Source organism: Candoia aspera, chromosome 3 (genome assembly GCF_035149785.1).
Source record: "Candoia aspera isolate rCanAsp1 chromosome 3, rCanAsp1.hap2, whole genome shotgun sequence".
NCBI lineage: Eukaryota > Metazoa > Chordata > Lepidosauria > Squamata > Boidae > Candoia > Candoia aspera.
Window position 1 is genome coordinate 104,924,483 of NC_086155.1, and position 24,179 is coordinate 104,948,661.

General features: G+C 37.5%; 1 protein-coding gene across 3 annotated transcripts in view; it reads right to left on the reverse strand.

Annotated features, from left to right (window-relative positions):
- Window positions 1-24,179, reverse strand: part of RALGPS2 (Ral GEF with PH domain and SH3 binding motif 2) — a 76,442-nt gene that overhangs the window by 10,816 nt on the left and 41,447 nt on the right. Inside the window, exons 8-15 of one of the 3 annotated variants that reach the window (XM_063298477.1) lie at window positions 15,097-15,234; window positions 13,106-13,196; window positions 11,678-11,745; window positions 11,292-11,427; window positions 9,671-9,822; window positions 6,109-6,163; window positions 4,255-4,332; window positions 2,429-2,534 (exon numbers count right to left, since the gene is read on the reverse strand). In XM_063298477.1, coding sequence (XP_063154547.1) covers window positions 2,429-2,534; window positions 4,255-4,332; window positions 6,109-6,163; window positions 9,671-9,822; window positions 11,292-11,427; window positions 11,678-11,745; window positions 13,106-13,196; window positions 15,097-15,234 — 824 coding nt within the window. Of the gene's footprint in view, window positions 1-2,428; window positions 2,535-4,254; window positions 4,333-6,108; window positions 6,164-9,670; window positions 9,823-11,291; window positions 11,428-11,677; window positions 11,746-13,105; window positions 13,197-15,096; window positions 15,235-24,179 lie in introns of those variants that run through there. The other 2 variants (XM_063298478.1, XR_010067599.1) reach the window with 2 other exon arrangements.

A 24,179-nucleotide genomic window follows, 5' to 3' on the forward strand; every position in this document is an offset into this window, starting at 1 on the left:
GTTGAAAGGAAACACACCCAGATGGGAGCAAAGCCAGGACTTTCAGCTGTAATTCAAGGGGTTTGACAAAAGTGGGGCACTAACCATTCAGGAAGTACAACCAGTGGCATACACCCCCCCATTGTTGTGACTCATAAGTAATGGAACAAACCAACATCATTACAAACATAAGGATCACCTTTAATACCTGGATGAAAATCCTTTGCAGTCAGTGACTGCCTGAAGACTGGAACCCATGGACATGACCAAATGCTGAATTTCCTCCATTGAGATGCTTTGCCAGGCCTTTACTGCAGCTGCCTTCAGCTGCTGCTTGTTTGTGGGTCTTTCTGCCTTCAGTCTTGTCTTCAGTAAGTGAAAAGCATACTCTGTGGGGTTGAGATCACATGACTGACTTGGCCATTGAAGAACATCCCATTTCTTTGCCTTGAGAAACTCTTGGGTAGCCTTTGCTGTATGTTTTGGGTCATTATCCATCTGCAATATGAAGCAGCGTCCTATCAGTTTGGCAGCATTTGGCTGAATCTGAGCAGAAAGTATAGCCCTATACGCTTCAGAATTTATCCTGCTGAATTTATCAGCAGTCAGGTCATCAATAAACACCAGTGACCTGGTTCCACTGGCAGCCATACATGCCCATGCCCTAACACTGCCTCCACCATGTTTGACAGATGATGTGGTATGCTTTGGATCATGAGCTGTTCCTTTCCTTCTCCATACTTTTCTCTTCCCATCATTCTGGTGCACGTTAATCTTGGTTTCATTAGTCCAAAGAATCTTATTCCAGAACTGTGCAGGCTTTTTTAGGTGTTTGCTGGCAAAGTCTAATCTGGCCTTTCTGTTCTTGAGCGTTACCAGTGGTTGGCACCTTGTTGTGAAGCCTCTGTATTTACATTCATAAAGCCGTCTCTTGACTGTTGATGTTGAAAATGACATGCCTACCTCCTCAAGAGCGTTCTTGACCTGGCTAGATGTTGTGAAAGGGTTCCTCTTCACCATGAGCAGAATTCCACTTTAGCTGTCTTCCGTGGTCTTCCAGGCCTTTTGCTGTTGCTGAGCTTGCAAGTTAATGCCTTCTTTTTCAGGATGTTCCAAACTGTTGTATTAGCCACTCCCAATGTTTTTATTATCTCTCTGATAGGTTTATTTTTTTTTCTCAGCCTAATGATGGCCTCCTTCACTCGCATGGACACCTCTTTGGACCTCATGTTGAGAGTTCCACTGAACAGCTACCAAATGCAAATGTAACACTCAGAACCACCTCCAGGTCTTTTATCTGCTTGACTGGTCATGGGGTACCCAGGAAACAGGCCATACCTGGCCATGCAGCTGCTTGTCAGCCATTCATTCCATTACTTATGAGCCACCAACGATGGGTGTGTGTGTATGCCACTGGCTGTACTTCCTGAATGGTTAGTGCCCCGCTTTTGTCAAACCCCTTGAATTACAGCTAAAAGTCCTGACTCTGCTCCCATCTGGGTGTGTTTCCTTTCAACTTCAATGTGGTGGTGTACGGAGGCCAAATGCCAAAACAGTTATCCTTGTTCCAATATTTCTGGTCCTGACTGTATTTCTCTGTAGTAGCACTACCCTATGGAACAACCTCCCCCTGGCAATCTGGGTAGCACCATCTTTCCTGTCTTTCAGAAAAGCTGTCAAAATGAAACCATTCAGAAGGGCCTCCAATTAAGATTTCTGATATGCCTATTACTTTATGGTAAAGTATTAAATGGTTTGATATATTAGTATTGTCTTTGAGATTACTGTTAGGCCTATTTTTGGTTTTTAATTGTACACCACCATGAGTCCATGTGGACTGTGACTGTCTGTCTATCACAATTGTGCACAGCCTTCTTTAAATTTACACCAACTCTGGGCAGAGTAACATTAATAAATAATAATATTAATATATTAATAATGTTAGAATTTTGCCTGCTGTATCTGCTATCAGCTCAGAGTTTCTGCAGACGAGTGCTAATTCACTGATGACTGCTAAACATTATTTTACAGGACAGTGGCTTTTCACAGTGCAAAAACTGTTTATCACATGACTGATCTGATGATGTGGAAGGTCCCCAAACCAATGTAAATCTAACATCCAGGTCCCAAAGGTATAAGCTATTACCTGGGCACTGAACTACTGTCAGTCCAAGGTATTTTTCAGCACCATCTACAGAATGTGGTTTGGCGGGGTAGCTGCAGGGATTATTTGAATCAGTCCCAAGATATCCTGCCACAGTTTGCATTTTACATATATCCCACTTTTCTATCAACTGACCTCTAAATACTTTATGACCTACTGAGTTGTGAGTAACTCAAACGCTTGAGCAATCACTGCTGATCTAATTAAAATGAATAAATTAAAATATTTTTGAAACAGGAAAAGCCAATTTGGGAAGCATTTAAAATAATTTATTTAATATCTTACTGTAGGTTTTTTCCCCTCTTTCAACAGAGTTTTTCTTCTGAGAACACCTTGAATAGTAACGGCTCCTGGATACAAATGAACAGCTAAATCCTCAGACTCTGCAGAACTAAAAAAGAAGCAAGTGTAAAGTATGGGAAGGTACTATGTATTTCAACAGCAATTCTTGAAGCATCACTAATATTATCTATGTTTCCTTATCTAAAATACTTCCATTTCAATTATTGGATTTCATTATGGAAAGATACCAACTTTTAGAAGGATTATTATATAGTCTTATATAGTACTTAGCACAAGTTAACATGCTAAGAAAGACTTTCATTTTAACAACTGACTTAACAATAACTTTAAATTTTATATATTACGATAAAGAACTACAAATAATTCTAACTAGCAAGAAGTTTGGAGTCAATTTTGCTTTAACAACTTATTGCAAACCCTTTATTTTTAAATGGCTCTTTCTAGACTTTTCCAGACCTGTTAAAAAATATTGAGTTTACAGTAGTCATTTGAGTTAATGAATAAAAAGTATAAAAAGAAAAACAAAGAAAAACAGTAAGAGCTTAATACATGCACAATACCATACCAAGATATTTGAAAGCAATAACAGAAGCAGCAGGAAAGCAGAAAGCCTGGCCCAGAGCAGTTAAATAAAGCTGTTGTAACATAGGTTGTGTTCTAACAAGTGAGCAGCTGACCAGCTTTTCATGACAGGAAATATTTGACTGCACCAGTGTTTGTGTAAGTGCATACCAAGCAACTTTTGTGGCACAGCCATCAACTCTCCAGAGACAGACTAAGAAAGTAAAAATTTCTGAAACATTTTGGAAAATTTCTTCCATACATCCTTCAACTATTTAGCCTATAAACTGAGAGAGCTGACAAGCTGAGCCTTCCAGATCTCCAAAAATTAACATATGCTTGTCCACATTACACCAGATTTTAACAGTTATTTGAGCTGGTTCTCAGATAGGTGCAGTAGAACCTAATGTTTACTGAGGAATGTAAAAAGGCTTTGATGTGAATGGAAGTGGTTTTTCATAAAATATTATTCAAAACAACTTTAAGCCAAGGACTGCTCTGTTCTTTGCATAGCATAGCCAAGGGCTGTGCTCCAAACGTGAGAGAGATCAAAGTGAATGGGGGCCCTTTTATTTTTTATTTTATTATATTATTACTGCAAAAAATTTAAAAACACAGCTGGTTTTTTTTTTTTGGTAAAAGGCACTATGGCACTGAGACTCTTCTTCAGTGACATGGTTTTCTCTTCTAATAAAAACTGCCATAGGTATTTTGGAGAGGTGGACAGCATGGGGAGGGGAGGGGAACAGGCAGGGATGGGGAATGGGAACTGAAATTGGGGGACCTGGGCCATACCAGTTACCCTGCTTCTTTTTGCATTTCTGGAAATAACAGGCAACTGATTTACAATTTATGTGGCTGAGAATGAAAGAAAAAGACAACATCTTAACTCTCACCCAAATCTTCAAGTTCCAACATCATTCTTGCCACCCAATTACTTCCAGTACCACCTAGTATCATAAATGATTCTTTAGAGGGTTATTTAGGCATAGGGAAAAGTAAAACACTTTGGGGATTTTCTGAGTAATATTATGAAATTAGATATGCAGATTAAACTGAGCCAGTCATAGTCTGTGAAGACATGATTAAGTTGTAAGACAGAAGTCCTGTTTGGATAGAGAATGTTCACTGATATATGTCAAGATAGTTAGAAAGAACAGGAATGTCAGATTACATCCACTTCACTATCAAATCAGTCACCAACACCAGAGGAAAGTGTCTGGCCCTTGAACACAAGGGATTAGTACCTGCTGCCCTTCATGTGGCTCCAATAGCCATTTCGAGCTATTCTTGTCACCGGACCAAGAGAATGGTATAATCTGTTCCTGTTGGATTCCATTATAAATGGTACGCATTACATGTTTTGAATTCATAGTCATCATTTGTTAGAACACTATAATAAGCTTTCCTTTCTGCTACATTGCTACTTCCTCTTGTTTTGTGATCACCAGTGTATTTCAGTTTTTAAAAGATCTGTTCTTATTTGGACACATGTTCTTGGCGTGAACACATACAACAGTAGAATATTCTTACTGGCATCCCAAGGAATGATCAACATCTTAACATCTTAAAACAATAACATCAGCAACTAAAACAGGACAAGACATTGGTAAAAGCCAGTCATTGGAAAGCAATGTAGTCACTAGAATATGAAAACATTCCCTCTTATATTGGTTCAGCAGTGAACCTTCGCTTTTTCTTCTGAAGAAGCTTTAAGGATTATATGAAAAAGGAAGTGATACTGGGGGGAGGGGAGGATAATCTTAAGGTTTCTACTTGTGAAAACTGTTTATGGTAAAACAAGAGACCAAAAGCCTGATGGGCATATAGCATGCTATCTCTGCCAAATCAGAATTCCCACTTATTTACTATATATATTATTTTGTAAGTGTATGTTATACCCAGTGCAGCTTGCAGTCAAACCTACATTGACATAATTTTAGTATTTATTTAGAATGTATAAATACTGGTTTTCAACAAATGTATTCTTAAAAGCAGAGTGCGTGGAGATGCGAGGGAGTGCGCAGGAGCTGCTGTGCAGGTTGGACAGGGCGCGCAAGGGTTTGAGGGTGTGCATGAGAGGTGGCATGTGGATAAAGGGCTGCGTGAGGGTACACAAGAGGTATGGCGTGGATCGGGTGTGTGTGAGTGGCTGGTGCGGCATGAGTGCAGAGGGGCTGGGGGAGAGTGGGTGTGTGGGGGAGACTTAGTCCAGCGACTTGGAATCTTCCCTGCCAGTTTCCCCACTGACTTCCTGGGGAAGCAAGCAGGGAAGGATGCAAATGGCAATCACATGATTGCAGGGTGCTTGGCAACCAGTCGTAAGTGCGAACAACTCTGAGGACCAGTTGTAACCACCAAGGAAAAATGCATCAAGGTAGTGGCCTGAAGACAGGTGATTTAAGCAAGGGAAGAGAAAATATCTGAACAGCTCACCCTGGAGAGGAAGAACCTGCAGTTTTATAGGGTCAACTGTGATTCTACTAGCTTGTTATGTCACTTGGTTTGTACTGAGCTGGGAGCTGCACAAGAATCTCAGATCACCTCCACTAGTGGTGCTTACATTTTTATCAGATGATCAATGTCTTTCACTTGAAAGCTGCTACAATGATATACAAAATAAAAGTAATTCTCTAAAAAGACACCCATCTAGCTGTTCTAAACTGGTAAAGCCTTGCTGTCCTAGGGAACATCTCAGGACAACTATTACTTGTGTTTTACTCCAAGCCCAGACTGTAAATGGGAACTTCTGCTTTGGAAGCTTCTTTCAAGAGCCTCCCAGCCAGCTGTAGTTAGACGATGAACCATTCATATAGGGTACATATGTTTCCTTTGAGCAAACTCTGTTAGACATCAGGATTCTGGGACTACTGCTAATATGACAACAGACCCTCTAGACAACTTACATGATCGGACTGTTTTACCCATTATTCTTTTCCTTACATATACAATCCCTGTGTAGGAAAAGCAAAACCTTGACTGAAAAGCAACCATACCAGAAACATTTAATAAACTTAATACACTTTCCTATGTGGAAATGTAAAACTGTCAAATGTTAAATACACATTTGAACAAATATAAACTATAGTGATTTCTCTTACCTTTCAAATGCTGGCCATGAAGTCTCTTCACTGAGCTCTGAACCATCACTGCTACCTAAAATCAGAATAAGTGAGTCAACTAAAAACAAACAAAACACCACTCATTCTGATTTGCCAGGCATGAAAAATGTTTCAAGAAACACTTGTGAAAATTACCCATAATAAAATGGACTCAACTGCAATGAAAGTTTGTTCAAATAGAAAACACTTCATTTCTGGGAGTTCTGTTTGTGAGATTATTTTACTTGCATATACTAGTCTTTATGTTTCTCTCTCCCCACTTGACTTAACTGTTAGAACTCACTTAAATTCTAATAGTTTAATTGCATAATAGTAAATGAATAAGTATGTAGTACTAGTTCTTTGTTTAGTACATAAGTAAGTTTTTGCGCATCTTTTTTCTTCTTTCATATGTTTGTGTGTCTGTATGAAAGAAATGGAATAGAACAATAATAACTTAGCACCATCTTCTGGAATCAGCCAACTAAACACAGGAAAAACCTCTAAAAAACAGTGCCACCACCTCCCATCTCAGAACAGATGGTTCTGAAAGATACCATGGATGGTTGTATCAAAAGCTACTTAAAGGTCCAAGAGAATCAACATGGCTTCAATTTTCCTGTTTTTCTTGGGAAAGTATGCACACAGGGCAACAAAAGCAGTTTCTGCCCCCACCCAGTCCTAAAACCAGTTGAAATGGATAAAGTCAATGAATGTCATCAAAATGCTTGCTCAGTAAATACGTGCTCAAACACTTCATTTAAGAAAAAAGTCAGCAACCAGCCCATATTTATCCACTAGGTCTAGCTAGGTTTCTTCAGGAACAGCCTTAATGTCAGTTTCAAATAGAACTGAAGGCTACTGTTTTCAAAAGGAGCTAATCTCTTGGATCATTTCCCTCATTAGATACAACAAACCCACACAAGCAATGGTGGAACATGAAAGTAATGGCTGAATGGTTGACAGGCTGATAAGGAATTTTTTATCCAGTGGCCATCAAGGTTATATACTGTATATCAAAGCAAGTAACAATTCAACAATTTCTCTCACTCTCTCTCTCTCTATAACAGAGTGGAAGAAGGAAATCTGATCTCACTTTTTTGCAATTTTATTCTACATTTGTTATTCTATTTCTTGAATTTCTACATCAAGACTATTATGTGGGCAGCGAGGACATTCAATATCATTAGTTTAATTGATCAAAACAGTAAGCAAAATATTATTGTGCTCTAAACTCAAGTATTTTCTTTTGCTTTGTCAATTACTCCATCAGTTATTGCAGCATTCTGTGGGTGACACCCTGCTGGAATACCTGTGAGTTAATTTTCAAGAATATATGTTTTAACCTCTATAGTATAATTTTAAAATATTCTGAACATTAAAGCCCATAGACAGAAAGGTTCTTGCAGAAATGATTAAAATAGACCTGTGTCAAATACAAATATTCCATGAATTACTAATCTCTTCACATCATCCTCTAGGAGAAATCCATGTGCACATGATGTTACAAGCATCTGATATTTCAGTAGCATAAATGTAGCTGAGATGTATAGCTGGTATCATCAGCATATTCATGATACCTGCATGGGATCTGGTATCATGAATGACCTTCCCAGTGGTTTCATGTAGATGTTGAAAAGAAGAGGGGAAAAGAGGGATCTCTGAGGGACACCAAAACATAGAGGTCTCTGGGTAGATCTTTTTTCTCCCACCACCAGCTAGAACTACCTCTTCAGGAAGGAGAAGAACCATTGTAAAACAGTGCCCACCACTCTGATCCAGAAGGATACAATGTTCAATGGTACTGGAAGCCAACAAGAGATCAAGAGGAGGAGGATGGTTGCACTCCCCCAATCCCAGTCTCTCCAAAGATCATTAACATGTGTGACCAATGCAGTTATGTCCTGGCCTGAACCCTGATTGCCAAGAGTCCAAAATAATCCACTTCCTCTAGAGCTCTCTGTAGCTATAGGCCAACCACTTTCTCTACAATATTTCCTAAAAACAAAGTTGGAGAAAGGTCTATAATTGTCTAGGACTGACAGTTTGAATGAAGGCTTCTTGTGCAGAGGTGCACCACAGCCTCCTTTAAATATCCCTTCCTCATAGAAGCGTTGACAATTATCCAAATCCAATCTCTTGTCACCTCACAGGAGGTCTTGGCTAGTCATAAGGCACAGGGATCCAACTAAGACCTAAAATTAACCCTGCAGAGGGCCCTATTTACTTCCTTAGTACTCAAAATTATCCCAGATTACATCATAAAATGAAGCCCCAATCATTTCCATGGACACTATTCAACTGGACTCCAACTCTTCCAAAATCTGAATGGTTTGTCTGCTAAATGCCATGAAAATTCCTGACAGTGGCCCTTAAGATGATGTTGGTGAACATCATTTTCTGAAAGGGAGCAGATTGTCTTAAAAAGTGCTGCTGGGTGGCATTCAGCAAACAGAGAAAGGGAGACAAAATATTTTATTTTTGCTATCTGTACTTGAATTTAGGCTCGTACTAGGATTCAGTCACTCAAGATTGTTCTTTCTCCAACTGTGCCTTAGGCATCTCCTCTGCTGCTTCATCACACTAAGTTCCTCAGTAAATTAAAAAGCAGCAGGTCTGCATGCAAGGACAGACTGCTCTGTTGCAATCCAGTCTATGGCCCTGAATGCCCTATTATTCAAATGGGTAACCAGCGACTTGGCTGAACTGCCTGAGATCCCTGGGAAATTCCCCAGGAGCCACTGGATCCATTAGGTGCCTGGGATGGGCCAAATTAATAATTCCATCCCCAGTGCAGGGAGAGGTTGCTACACATAACTCCATAGTAATCAGAGAGTGATCTGTCCTTGACAACAGAAGAATTCCATATCCCCCACTTTCAGATCACATTGCATCTGTGTTGAAACAAAAACCAGATCTAATATGTGACCTTTCATGTGCATTGGGTCCTTGAAAATGTGGCTTCATTCTAGTTTGTAATAACGATTGTTACAAGTGTCTGAAAGACTTCAGCCAAATCAAAGCTAGCAGCCTAGCTAAGCCACACTAAGTCAGTGGACCGAGATTTATGTCAAGTTCTGATCCAGTGAGCCTGACAGTTGATGGCTATATTTTTAGTTATCTTTCACTGCAAAAGAGGCTGGGAAGCTGGCACTTTCTTTCCCACTTACCTACCTTTTTCTTTCCCTCCCTCCCTGCATTTTTCTAACATTTTTATTCCCCCTTGCCATTCCTATGTGGACAGGGGAAATGAAGACCAAACCCAGACAATGTTTTTGCATGAGGCTTCTATAGGACTATCTTAGACATTGAAAAGGATAGTAATCCTGAGTAATTTGTACAATATGAGAGAACTTACTTTAATCCCAAAATGACCAGGTAATTAACTCAGTTTGCACGAGATTATCTTTTCCCATTACCCTACGTATGCTGTGTGGATAGGGCCTATGCATGATGCTTTAAGCAATCTGGGGAAGAGGTAGTAGCATATAAATATAATGAAAAAAAATGCAGGTTTGAATTTCAAAAGACATCTTTTTTACTGACTGAGATAACATCTCACCTATTGAAATTCCACTGGAAAGAGTGGAGCTCTCTGCCTGGCCCCGCAATGGGGCATGTGGTTCCATGACACTATCATCTAAAAGATGCCGTGGTCCTGCATTTGGGAATGTTGCACTTTTAAATTCTGCTGTGTTCATTTTATGAATGAAACTAGAAAAATATTAAAATACATTAACACTGATTACATTACTTTAAAGTATTAAATATAATGTAGTATCAAAAGTATATTTACAGTCATAGAACAGCTGTCAATACACAATCCAAAGGAAAAGACTGAATAAAGACAAGTAAAAAAATAATTAAAGAGTTTAAACAGCTAAAAGTTCACAAGAATTAAAGAAAATTTAATCTTATGAATGATGTGAAAGAATCTGGCATAGGTAGATGAATTATATTTAATATATATAAAGATTCTACAATGTTTGCTGCTTTCTTCTTTCCATGTATACGTATACATATACCTTTATGAATAATTGGCAAATACATATGAACATGGACTGTTAAAGAATGGATTCCAATGTTACACTTAGAACTGGGCATGGAAGAATTAAAATATTATTAGGAAATTAAGTATGCTATCAATGTTTAAGTATTGATTTTTCTCTACCACAAAGACTAAAAGAGAAGCTGCCAATCACATTCACAATCATGAAGTGATTCAGTCATGCAGTTGTATGTACTCTGCAATCTAATCCGCACAATTTTTGAAACTAAAGTTTAAATATGAGAATTAGCTGTATTTCATTTTTTTTTTTGCTTTTGCTTAGGGCAAGAGGATGATCAGCAGCAAGGTGGAGGGACTTAGTTACAGTGGAGATTGGTGCACCATTGGAAGACCTGAAGGACCAGGTTCGAGATAGATCATCATGGAGAAAATCTAAGCAATTTGTGGTTGCTAAGAGTTGACACTGACTTGATGACACATAATTAATCAATGTGTGAACAATCCAGGTTCAGTAAAAAATCAGTTTGAAACCATGGCTTGTTACTTTAATAACTGTAACTATGGTTTAACAAAACATTGTGAACAGGAACATACGGTTTCTTTGTAGTTTCCTGCCTTATTCCTAATTTGTTTTTAGTTTCTTGAATAACAGAAAGGAGCCATTTAGATTACTGAGTTCATCTACTAATCCAAATCTCCTACTCAAAGTTCTAACAATACAGAGGTATAAGGCAAGGGAAATTAAAACAGAAAAAAAATTCTGGAATCAGTTGAACAAATAGTGATTACTTTGTGATGGTAGCAAATATGTATAGCTCAAGGTTAGCATATTGTATTGTTAGACTTCTCTCTGTTTTGAGGTTCCAACAATGCAATGATTACCTTGCCTATCTGCAAGTCTGAGTTTGGCTTGTTTAATGAATTATTTAATAACCCTGAGTTATCATGATGTACAAATTCAGTCACTACTTTATCTATAAGATACATAAATTTACTTGTAACAAAAAGGTATACATGTGCAGAGATATTCAAACAACTTAATACATGCACTGTCCAAAAAAATAAATGGCAAAGAAGATACTAATTTCACATATATGGCTTTTTAAATAAGAATAATTCAGGGTATCATGAGTTTAAGTAACAGAAGGAATTTAATCTCAAATTAAATGCTAACTTGTATCCCAAACTGTGACATTTTCTATGCCCATGAGGCATCACGTTTCTAGGAGATGGAGGAGTAGGTGGTAGCAATGACCCTTCAGCCGTAGCATTCTTTCGCACAGTTTGGGGAGAAACTCCCACTTCAGGGCCTGGAAAAAAAATAAATAAAAGAGCAAAGAACAAGTTCTTTATTATAATTCTTCAACTGGATAAAAAAGTAGATCTGATAATTTCAGAAGTGCCTATACAGATTCTTATCTACTCCCTCTCTTTTTAGTTTATTTAAAAGGTTTGCTTAAATTAGGTTTTCTATTTAACAGGTTTTATGGATCAAGAAAATAAGAACGGGGGCAGGGGTGGTGGTGGTAGAGTCAGAGCACTGAATCGATGAATATTTACCAAGTAAATCTTCACGAGATGCAGTGGAACGTGGGGTACTGGTCCCAGGTTCTATTTTTAATGAAAGTCTGCATTAAGAAAAAGAAAAAGGTTTTGCTAATAGCAAATTCAGACATCTATATTTACTATTCATTTTCTGCCTAGGAGTTAGTTCTACTAGGAATTCATAGATAAATCACTTGAGCCAGTTTGGTGTAGTGGTTAAGGCGCTGGCCTAGAAACCAGGAGACTGTGAGTTCTAGGCCTCCCTTAGGCATGAAAGCCAGCTGGGTGACTTCGGGCCAATCCCTTTCTCTCACCCCAATGCATCTCACAGGATTGTTGTTGTTGGGAAAATAGGAGGAGTAAGGAGTATTAGGCATGTTCCCCGCCTTGAGTTATTTATACACACACACACACACACACACACACACTTATATATAAAAGAAAAGGTGGGATAAAAATATCATAATCATAACTTGATAGACTTAGATATTTGAAGAAATACATACATATATACATATACAAATTGTTTAGATAATTGATAAAAAATAAGTAATACTGATTAATTTTTCAAATGTTACTATCATTATAAAACATAATATTTATATAACAAGGTTTCTGCAATATGGGCTCCCAAACTTACAAAATAAAATTTGTGTCAAAATTCAAGATGAAAACCCCCAATTCTTTTAATAAGCAAGATACAAAACATTTATTTTTCTTTTGAGAGAAAAATGCACATGAGATTTTGAAGTGCTATTTAATAATACTGTCACTTCCTGGAAACTTTTCCCACTCTGTATATTAACTTAAAGAGAAGAACAAAAGAGTTGCACATGTAACTGCTATAGTGACAACTAGTCTGTTTTTAAAAAGCCAGTATTGATCTATACTGATGAATACTGCAGTTAATAAGAGAGTAAGAAATGGGGAGGGAAGATGATTAAGAATAAGGGAATATAACACATAACTCATAATAGATTAAGATTGCCCTAGATCCTGAACAATCACTGATTCTTTTTTATCTGTTAGATTTATATCCCACCTTTCCTCTAGGAGCACAAAGACACTTATATTGGGGGAATCTCCCCAATAACCACAACCCTGTGATGTAGGTTGGGTGGAGAGAGTAACTGCTCACCCAGTGAATTTCAATGGCTGAGTCTCCTTGGTCCTAGTTCAACACCTTAACCACTAGAGGGGCTCTGTTTGTCATTCATTCATTCATTCTCAAGATTTACAGCTGAGGGTTATGTTCACTAAGAAATAAGGAGAAATGCAAGGAAGAATTCATGAAAAAGAAAGCCTATAAACAAAAATGTCCTAAAAATTTCAAACACTTATGAAACAAAACTGCAAGTACTCTTTTGTTCTTTATGAAATATTGCTTTAAAACACAACAATTAAATAATGAATATATTGTAATTGGCTAGATTTTATACTTACTTATAATTATCATCTTCCACAAACTTCTGAAGTTCCTCTATATACTGAACAGAATTCAGGTACTTTTGAACGTGAGGCAACACAGGAATATCTAAATAGCAATTAGTATATATATATAGAGAGAGAGCAGTTATTTTATTGGCAACCACCAGGATCTGTGTATTTTTATATGGCACAGTTTCATATCAGTGTTAACTATTATAATATCATCTTCCTTTCTCTCTCACAAAAGCAGGCATTTGGCTAACCACTATTCCCACAAATATTTATGACAGAACTGAGATTGCCTTGCTTTTAAGGCTACAATCGTAATAGCAGTAATTGGGTGGGGAAGGAAAAGCAGGAAGCAAGGCTGTGCACACAAAAGCTATAGGGGTATGTAGTCTTGCTGTCTCCTTGATCGCTGTTGCTACTGTGAAATCTGGCGACCTCATCCCCAGCTAAAATATATTAAAAAGTGCTACATATCAGTCAAGCCATGTTAAAAACTGTTAATGGGTACTATTCTTCTGTATATAGAATTTTGATCATAATTCTAAATATCAAAATATTGAAACTGGCATATTTATATTTTGCTTTATAGATGTTACATATTTTGTGATTTCCTAAATATTCTCACCCAATAACAGTTGTGTGCTCAGTCACAACCCAAGACTTTTGCCCAATAACATGCCTTACATCTCCCTCCAATACAATAAATGAAGTATTTTTCAGACAAGAACTGGAAAAAAAACCCCAGAAGCTTTCTTATTACAATTTTCCACTCTCAGAGCCTACAGAGATGGCATTTTTGACCTCAGGGAATAGCACATATAACCAGTTTCCTTTACATGATGAGGAGTTGCCTAAGCTTTGCAGACAAGTAGCATCCTATAAACCTAGAGATTATAACTTAACTCTGCCAATAACATGTAACCTGCTGTTAAAGAAAATAAAGCACAAACAGAAAAAAATCAAATCATCAGCTTGGTAAATTGGGTAGAGACAGGATAAAAAGAAATCCCAGCCCACATGTATGTAAAAGCTCTATAATTCTGAAGAAAGTAACTGTTCCTAAGTGGCAAGGTAAGAAGATACTTTCTGAGAACAGAAATACACAGTAAGAGTGTGTGTTTTCACCAGATATTCATGGAGAACATTCTTTGACCTTAGGGCATACTGAAGCAATAATTAAGGCAACAAAAGCTTAAAGCCTCAAAGCAATCTGCAAAGGATTCCTACCAAAAACTTCATCAGCTGAGGATGCAATATAATATTTAGTGAAACAGAAACTCAGGGAGTGCCTTACAGAATGTGAAAGTTATCCTTGAAAATTCTAGAGGTAAACAGTGATTCCTTTCTGGGCAGTGGTTTATCAATAGTGGTTTGGTATAAAAAGACAATGCATATATTGAACCATCTGGAAATGGTGAATTTAAGGATCTTTCTACCCATTATTTTCCCATGAGATGAAACAGGAACTCTGACTTCAGCTATCTTGTCTAAATAAAAATGTAAGGTTTATTTGGAAATCTTAATTAACCTTTAGTAAAAAGGAAGGTTCTTACTGAGGGACCACTTTATTTGAAATAGTTTCAGTCAAAGTTAAGGGGGGTGGCTTCCAAGATATGTATTTGAATAACAGAAAGCTTATCAACATCTGTTAATTATTTTTTAAAAGTCCATGCTAAGTTGAGAAAAGTCCTTTTGTTACTTTGAAAGAATTTAGTAAACAAATATTACCTTTTACATTTGTATCTTCAATTACAGTGATGATCCAAAGAGATACTTTAAAGTATGTTCAAAGGTTTGGGGGTGTTTGATTAGATTTCTGGAATTCTACTGGAAAAATGTTTACCTCATCTTCATATCCTGAATTATTTTTTAAATATCCCATCATCACCTTTAATCAAAGGTGAGAACTATATTTGAGCAAGTCTCAATTAATATTCAAACAACTTTATTAACTGGTTACATATAATGCTGTAATATAAACGCATAGTGTAACTTACCATATTCACAAGATTGCTGTAAGTCTGAAATTATTCTAAGGATATTATTCATTAAGTTTGATCTCTGCTCATTTTCTAGAATACTTCCTGTTGATGGATATGCTGAATCAATATATGTCAAGTCTGAGAGATAAATACCTGAAGATAAAGGGATTTTTATCATATAGAGCACTGAAATAAAGTTACAGGTACATCTCGCTTACTGACTGCCTCATTTAGCAACCTTTTGAAGTAACAATGGTGAAAAAAACCCAGCTCTGTGACCAATCCTCACATTTACAACTGTTGCAGTGTCCCGCAGTCACATGATCACCATCTGGTGCTGTGCAACTGGCTTGTGACAAGCAGTATTGTTGGAGAATGTGGAAGTAAAATCGTAAATCACATTCACGTGATGTTTCACAACAACTGCGGTGATTTGCTTAACAACTGAAACTGAAGAGGGGCTGTAAGTCCGTCAAATTTTCTGTTTAGTGTTGTGGCACTTAGTGATGGAGTTACTGGTCCCAGTTATGGTTGCTAAGCAAGGACTACCTGTAGTTCAAATCAAATAATGACATACCCTTCCAGTCCTGTTTCAGCCTGGAAACTAGTATTTGGGCTTTGAAAATGTGTCAGGAAAGTGAAACATTCAATTCTGCCCTTCCATGTAAATGTTTTATATTTCAATTATATATCTAAAAATGTATTTGCATTTGACGGAGATAAAGTATTTAATTAATGCACCAATTACAGTATATTTTAAAACTGAGCTGCTACATCTCTAAATGATTATAATTTGTTATTTGTATTCAACTATATGAACTTTATATTTGTAGTAACATCATGCAAGATTGACAAGGAGATAGTGGGGCGATAGAAACAATGGTTTTCTTAAAAATATTCTTAGCAAAGGTTGGTCTATCTGTGTTCCCAAGTTATTGACAAGATATGCTATCAAACCAATCCCAGGTGTTGTCTGCTAGAGACAATGTCTTATTTAAAAGCTCACTGGCAGAGGGTTAAATTATTGAAGTTGTGAATAAGCGATAGCTAGGTGTTATTATTTATACTCCCTGTCCCAGGAATAAAAAGTGCTGTGCAATGGGCAACTCCAGTGGGTCTGTTTGCTGCCATTTCTGGAGTTTCTGGCCAGCTTAGGAGACATGGGTTGGTACCTTTCTTTATCTGTAACTGTCTTAATATTTATTCAGCACACATACAGTATGCAAAACAGCTGTTGTCCCAAGCACACCTGATGCAACTAATCAAGGGCTTCATTAGTTGCACCAGGTGTGCTTGAGCTGGAACACATGAAATACCTGAAGTGGCTAGGGGTTTGTTGAGTGTCACGTTTGACTGCATGTTAGAAATACAGTATGGCTAAGTCAAAAGAATGGTCCAGAAAGGTAAGAGAAGAGATCATCACCCTTCACAAATAAGGAGCAGGATACAAAAAGATAGCAAAGGCACTGAATATTCCTAGAGACATCGTCGGAAGCATAGTTTGCAAGTTCGAAGTTGAAGGAACAGTGATTACATTACCTGGATGGGGCAGAAAAAGGAAGCTGTCAATGGCTGCAACCAGATTTCTGAGAAGGCAGGTTGAGAGAAACCCTCGAGTGACTGCAAAAGACCTGCAGCTAGACTTGGTGGCAACAGGCACTGAGGTTTCAGTGAGCACAGTAAGGTGCGTACTAAACACAGGTTTCCATGCCAGAACTCCAAGACGTACACCACTACTGACCCAAAAGCACAAGAAAAGTCGGCTCCAATATGCTCAAAATCATATAAATAAGCCACAGAAGTTTTGAGATTCTGTTCTGTGGAGCGATGAAACAAAACTGGAACTTTTGGGCCCGATGGATCAGTGCTATGTCTGGAGGAAGAAGAATGAAGCATACGCTGAAAAGAACACTCTGCCTACAGTTAAGCACGGTGGTGGCTTGGTGATGCTCTGGGGCTGCTTTGCATCCTCTGGCACTGGAAACCTGCAGCATGTGGACAGCAAGATGGATTCATTGAAGTATCAGGAAATCCTAGGAGAAAATGTCATGCCGTCTGTAAGGAAGCTGAAGCTTGGGCATCATTGGACCTTCCAACAGGACAATGATCCCAAGCATACCTCAAATTCCACTAAGGCTTGGATGCAGAAGAAGTCCTGGAAGATTCTACAGTGGCCATCACAGTCACCTGACTTGAACCCCATAGAAAATCTGTGGTGGGATTTGAAGAAGGTGGTTGCAGCACGCAAACCCAAGAAGATTACTGAACTGGAGGCCATTGCTCATGAGGAATGGGCTAAGATTCCTCAGGAACGCTGTCAGAAGCTGGTGTCTGGCTATGCATCTCATTTGCAGCAGGTCATAACAGCAAAAGGGTGCTCTACTAAGTACTGAAGATGCTTGCCATGAAGGGGTTGAATAATTTTGAGACTGGCGAAGTCATTATAAGTTGCATTTTCAGTTGACTTTGGGGACACCACTAGAAGCATTTGTTGTGTTGAGCTATTTCAATTGCTTTTGTTTGATTTGTTCATTGCAAACAGCTGAGAGTCTGTACATTTTGACAACTGACCTGATTTGCAATGGGGGTTGAATAATTTCAATTACAACAATATGGTACATTTGTATGCATATAATGCCTGAATTTTTACTTATTTTTTAGATTTTTTTTTGTATTTCCTATATCCTATTTCTCTATAGATCATGGATTTATATTTTTTATTTACTTGATAATGTTTATGAATCATAATTCAATTGAAAAGGTTGTTGGCATTAGCAGTATCTAAATACAGTGAGTAGATTAATTTAAATATGCTCTATGAACATTTAGAAAGCATTCACCCAAACTGCCAAAATACTGCTGTAGTATAAAATTAATTTGCTGTAATAGGTAGTTAAACTATATCCTTATTTTTATAATTATATTTCAGTTTTTCTAAACAAAAAAGTCATATGAGAAAGAGTAGTCTTTAGCATCTTGCAAATAATATTTTGAATTTTAGAGGTAAAAAACCAAATGGACTTCAGCTCCCTTGAAGTCCTTTTATCAGATATTTTGTTCTCCAACATCTTTCTAAAGCTCTAATATTATAAATGAGGTCCTGTTTTATTTTCAAATTTTTAAAAATCACATATTGAAGTTTTGAAGTTCTTTTAAAAGAGCTTCTTTCCCCTAACTATGCTGATTAGATAAAGAAAGCCACTAATCCTCATTGTCTGATTAACCTTAATGTTCCAATTGCATATTAGCAGTCTGACATGGAACTTTTCTCCTAATGAATGTTATTGTTTGCCTAAATTTTAGAATGATCTTAAAAGTTAAACAACTTCCATTGACACTCCAAGTCCCGTCAATTAAGCAGTGTCATTTTGTAGGACCTAGGAAGCATGCTGTCTTGGTGATAGTTCTTGCTGTGTGGAACGATATCCCCCTGGAGTTTTGTACTGCTCCCACACATATTTGACTTTCTGCAAACTGCTAAAGGTCTGGTTGTTATCACAGGTTTTGGGTTAGGATGTTGGTTGAGCCTGCTTATTTTGGGGTTTTTTGGTTCTGTCTTTTGGTTCTTGATATATTCTCTTTTCTTTTCTGGTTTTCTTTTAATTTTTTTTAGGTAAGCCTTCCAGGGTCACTGTGGATTCAGGTGGCCTCAAAATTGAAATAAAAAATAAACAAATAAATCCAGGTTAGGGTAATACAAATGTTTTAAAAAGGAGGTAAGTATATATTATCTTTAGAAGAGGACTTAAGTGTTTGTTATTGGTAATTAAAATTTATTCTGAACTACATCAATTATAAACAGGGTTGTACAGCACTCTGGATTTTATTTTCAAAAGACATTTTGGAGCATGTGGAAGCCTCCCACCCAAGATCTGAGGGATCCCTACCCTTTTAGCCTTCTGAAGGGCCGTAAAGACCTTGTTCTTCTCCCAAGCATTGGGCTGGGATGGGGGTTGAGTGGGGAGGCTGTTTGGTCTGATGCCTAACGGGGAAGCGTACTTTTGTTTTTCTCCTTGTTTTTATGGATTGTTGTGAGCCACCTAGAATCATTGTATGAGATAGGCCATATATGTCCTGTATATAAACAAACATAGCACCTGCCTGCTCAAAGCAGCTATGTCTTTTCCCATGATACAGCTACTTTAAGATATTGAAAAGAGGTGCTATGTTTGTACTTCCACATAATCTGAACCACCTTTTAGACACTGAATCTACAGTGTCGCATAACTTAATTTTATTTGTTTGTTTATTCATTCATTCATATAGCCGCCAATCTCAGACCAATGACTCTGGGTGGCTAACAATAATAAAAGCAATCAAACAATTAAAACAATACAGAAAATTAAATATAAATATAAATACAGCCAAGAGATCCTAAAAACCATTGGTGTCAGCACAACCATGACACAGGGCACAAAGCCAGGTCTTCAAAGCCTTCCAAAAAGCCAAAAGGGTCAGGGCCATCCTAATCTCAGGAGGGAAGATCTTCCAAAGGGCAGGCGCCACAGCAGAAAAGGCCCGTCTCCTGGTCCCCGCCAGCCAACATTCCTTGGCTGACAGGACCCAGAGCATGTCCATCCTGCAGGACCGGATTGGACGGGTAGAAACAACTGGGAGAAGATGGTCCCTAAGGTAACCCGGTCCCAAGCCATGAAGAGCTTTAAAGGTGACAACCAGCACCTTGAACTGCACCCGGAAACACACCAGCAACCAATGGAACTCCTGAAGCAGTGATGTTACGTGTGGTGAGTAGCCAACGCTATTTACAACCAGGGCAGCTGCATTCTGTACCAGCTGAAGCTTCTGAACGCTCTTCAAGGGCACCCCCATGTAGAGTGCGCTGCAATAGTCCAAACGGGAGGTCATGAGGGCATGAGTGACAGTGAGTAGAGCCTCCCAGTCCAGGAATGGAAGCAACTGGTGCACAACCAGAAGATGTGCAAAGGCCCTCTTAGCCACGACTGCCACCTGCTCTTCCAGCAGGAGCCATGAGTCCAAGAGGACCCCCAAATTGCACACCAGGTCTGTCTGGGGCAGTGCCACCCCATCCAGAACCAATGATGGAAAAACCTTGTTACTGGGAAGCACAAACACCCAAAGCCACTCAGTCTTGCTAGGGTTGAGCTGGAACCCACTGCACCCCATCCAGGCCCCTACAGCCTCCAGGCACTGAGATAGGACATCCACGGCATCACTCAGGCAGCCCGGGGTGGAGATATAAAGCTGTGAGTGAGTGACATCTACACGAGGCCGCTGGGTGAGATGAAACTGTCGGATCACCTCATCCAGCGGCCTCATGTAGATGTTAAATAAGAGGGGAGAGAACTGAGCCCGGTGGCACCCCACGCAGTAGGGGCTGTGGATTGGACCTCTCCCTTCCTACCAAGACTGACTGGAACCGACTCTGGAGGAAGGAGGAGAACCAGCGCAACACAGTGCCGCCCACCCTCAACTCCTCTGTTAAGTGCGAGGACCAGGTGTCCAAACCTTAAAAATTCCAAAGTTTTGACAGAGACCCTAAAAGTCTTTCTAGTACTTGCCACTAAATTGTAATTTAGGGAATTTTTTCAATGCAAGGAAAATAATCATATTAACTATTTTTATTTCATGTAATTTAAAATAAAAATAGATTAAAGCAAAATTAAGTTCTTCATTGACCATATCCACTTTTTGGACTATAGATCCCAGTATAATATTTAAAGTACCCCTAAAGTATACCCCTGCCACAGACTTACTCTATAATTTTGGTTGAGCTACTGATCCAATTGAATACCAGTTAAAAAAATGAAAACAATGAGCCAGGAAAGAATCCAGTTTTGACTTATGCTTGAGTATATTAAACTATTCATTGCTTATCATCAGTCATCTCAGCCTGGTGCTTCAGCTGAAATATTTGCCATATTGTTCGTAACCGGTGTTACTGAACTGGGATGGAAATTATAAAATAAAATGAACAATTTCTCACTCTAATATTATTAAAAACACCTGGGGTTCTACCTAAATAAATATCTAAGAAACTGGGTTAGAAACCAATTACTTTTATATTCTGCTGAAATATAATTCGCACTCCTGCATATAAAGTTTACTATCAAATGACTGATAGATTCTTCAGTTACTTAAAACACTGATTTGATTGTTTCTTTTCCTTGGACCAATCACCAAAAGTCTTTTCTCCTCCCTTCTCATTTTGTATGCCGTGTAACCTAAGAGTTAATGCGTTGACATCTTATTTATTCAAAGTTTTTAAAACACTATTGCTGTAACAACTGCTTCACATTAAATAAACTTAGAAGAATTGATTATGACATTCTGGTTTGTTCTGTCTTCAGAACAATAAATGAACACAAACACATACATGCAAAAACCTCCTGTTCCTTTCATTTGTGGAAACAGAGAACTGGGTTTATCAGCATGAAAGAATCTCTCCTCCAAAGTAAGGTCACTATGGTAACAACTTAAAGGGCAACTTTGAGCAACCAAGTAACAATGCTTTGCAATTACCTAAACTCTTCATAGCTTCCCCATCTGTTGCTTGCTTTCCCTTCAACTAGCAAACAGTATCTCCTTGTTCATACTGTGGTTCCCACTCTTCTTCCTTCTCCAATTTCAATTCTATTCCAAAGGCCATGGATAGGAAATCCTTTGGTGTTTTTTCTTGGGGGTGTGTGTGTTCTTCAATTACCTCATACATGGGCAGGCAGTTATTAAGACTAGGCATGCATTTGTTTAAGACACACACCCAAGTGTGCTGTGCTGTATATGGAATCAAGGTCAGCTGTTGCTGGTTAGTGCAGTTCGGAACACAAATGAAAGGAAAAGGCACAGCAGCTAGAAAACTTCTCCATCTTTTCTGCTGCAGAAGGAAATTATTTTGATAGATAGTTCTTTTATTAAGCTAAAAGTGGGGGATATGTACTTGGATGTAAATATAACAAAACTTTATTGGCAACAGGAGGAGGAAATATACAGAAAAAAACTCTGAATTTTTACCTCATTTCAGAAGAACGAATCATCAGAAGGTTAGTATCTGTATATTTTCTTTGCTGTCAATCTGTATGCAATTTTTTCTTTATATTGCATAAGGATGAGACTGCTGTCACTGCTATACACATAGTTTAGAATTTATTGTACTCCATTGATTTTTATGATACTCCATTACAGAAAGTCATCAAAATACTATTACTATTAGTAATAACTGAGTTGCATGCTGATACAAGGGGGTGAACCCTCTCTCTTATACATACAGTTCCCAAACATAGTTAGAAAAACAGTATCTACTGCTATAAACTTCCACGGTGAAAATGTTTTTAATGTTTTATAATACTAAAACTACTTTTTTCCTAAGAAAGGAAAATAAAACTAGCAAGTCACTAATGCTCAAACTCTGTCAGGCATTTCAACTGTAGTATGAACATCTGTAATTAAAATCTTCATTTGACTTTTTTTCCTATGCATGTATTAATATAGCACCCAAAACTTTTGATCAAAGTCATTCCATTTATATCTGGAATAAATATCTATTCACTTTGCAGAGTAGATTTAACTATTTTTAAGATACAGTTACCTTAAGGAATGCTATTGCTGCCATAGGAATTCAAAAATTGCTGGATTAGCTTGCAAAAGAAAAAAAGTCAATCCAATATAATTTATTAATTCTCTTGCCTTAAAGTTTTCCTTATAGCTCATGATTGCTGAATATGTATAATTCTCCCTGTACCTAATGAAAAACAATACCTAACTACAAATACTGGAGTTTTCTTTGGCACAAACCAGTTACCAATTACCTTCTATGTTACACTGGGATAGATATACAAAACTGTTCATGCATGCTTAGTTCTAAAAGACATTATTTGCTCTCTCTTTCAGAGAGTACGTGATTTTAGACTAATTTATGCAGTGAACAATAATTCTCAAGTTCTAATTAAAATAGTTTGTTAACCAAAATGCAACAAAATTCATGATATTATTAGAACACTTAGCTGAGGAAACAAGATTGCTGTAATATATGACAATCTTCTGCAACCTGGTGCTCTCCAGATTTTGTAAACTGCACCTTCCATCAGAGCCAGCCAACATGGAAAACAGTCAAGTTGGAAGGTAGCAAAGTAACTAGTAGACACCAGTTGAGGAAGCTGGTCTAGAATCACTGATATTCATGTAGTTACCACTGCAGGTAAGAACTGAGGGAACAATATTTCATTTTAATATTGAATGTATCAAAAATAATTTCAGAGCTTTAACCAGCTGTGAAAGACTGCTTAATTTTATCAGTTTTTAATTGACTAAATACAGTATTAGACTGGATTTTATATTCTACAGAGGAACAAACTTTTAATTATTTTGCTAATTATGTAATTTAAAAAAAATGACTTTTATAAATAAATTGGATATAATACTAGAACAAGTATTTTAGCTACTGTAAATATCAGCTTCTTCAAACTATTAGTATTTAGTTGTAATAGATGTTTCCCCCACTCATGCTTCAGAGACTGTTTCTACTATTCTGAGAGATAAGACAATGTAAGTATTGTGCGCTTCAGAATGGAAAATAGAAGACTTATGTTTATACTTATGTTCTTATTGATGAACAGCTACTATTAAGCAGAAAATAATTCCATTTATTTCAGTAAATTCATGTAATGGCAAAAATTATCATTTAAGCAGTCTGGATTTTCCACATATTTTCTGAACATAACTCGATATACCTGGTAATGAAGAAATATGCTTGTGCAAATGTAGATGTCTACAGAGTTAGGATCAAAGTATTTTAGAATGTTCTTTTGCCTGAGTTAGCTTAAAAACATGTAAATACAGTGTACCAGTGAAAAGTAACTGAATGCTGCAACATAAATTCTTCATGCAGCAAGACTGGTATTCAGTTAAAAAATACAGTACTCAAGAAAAATAAATTTCAGTAGTAAGCTAAGATGTATCTTTAGCTTTCTTCTAAGCCAAGTATACAATATCTCCTTTTCTGACTGATTTTCAGAAAGTAAATTGTAGAAGATAAATTAAAATTAAATCAAAGTTCTGATATTAAAAGAAAAATATTCACCATTCAATGAATCAGGTTTTCAGATATAATGAAAAAGCTCCCA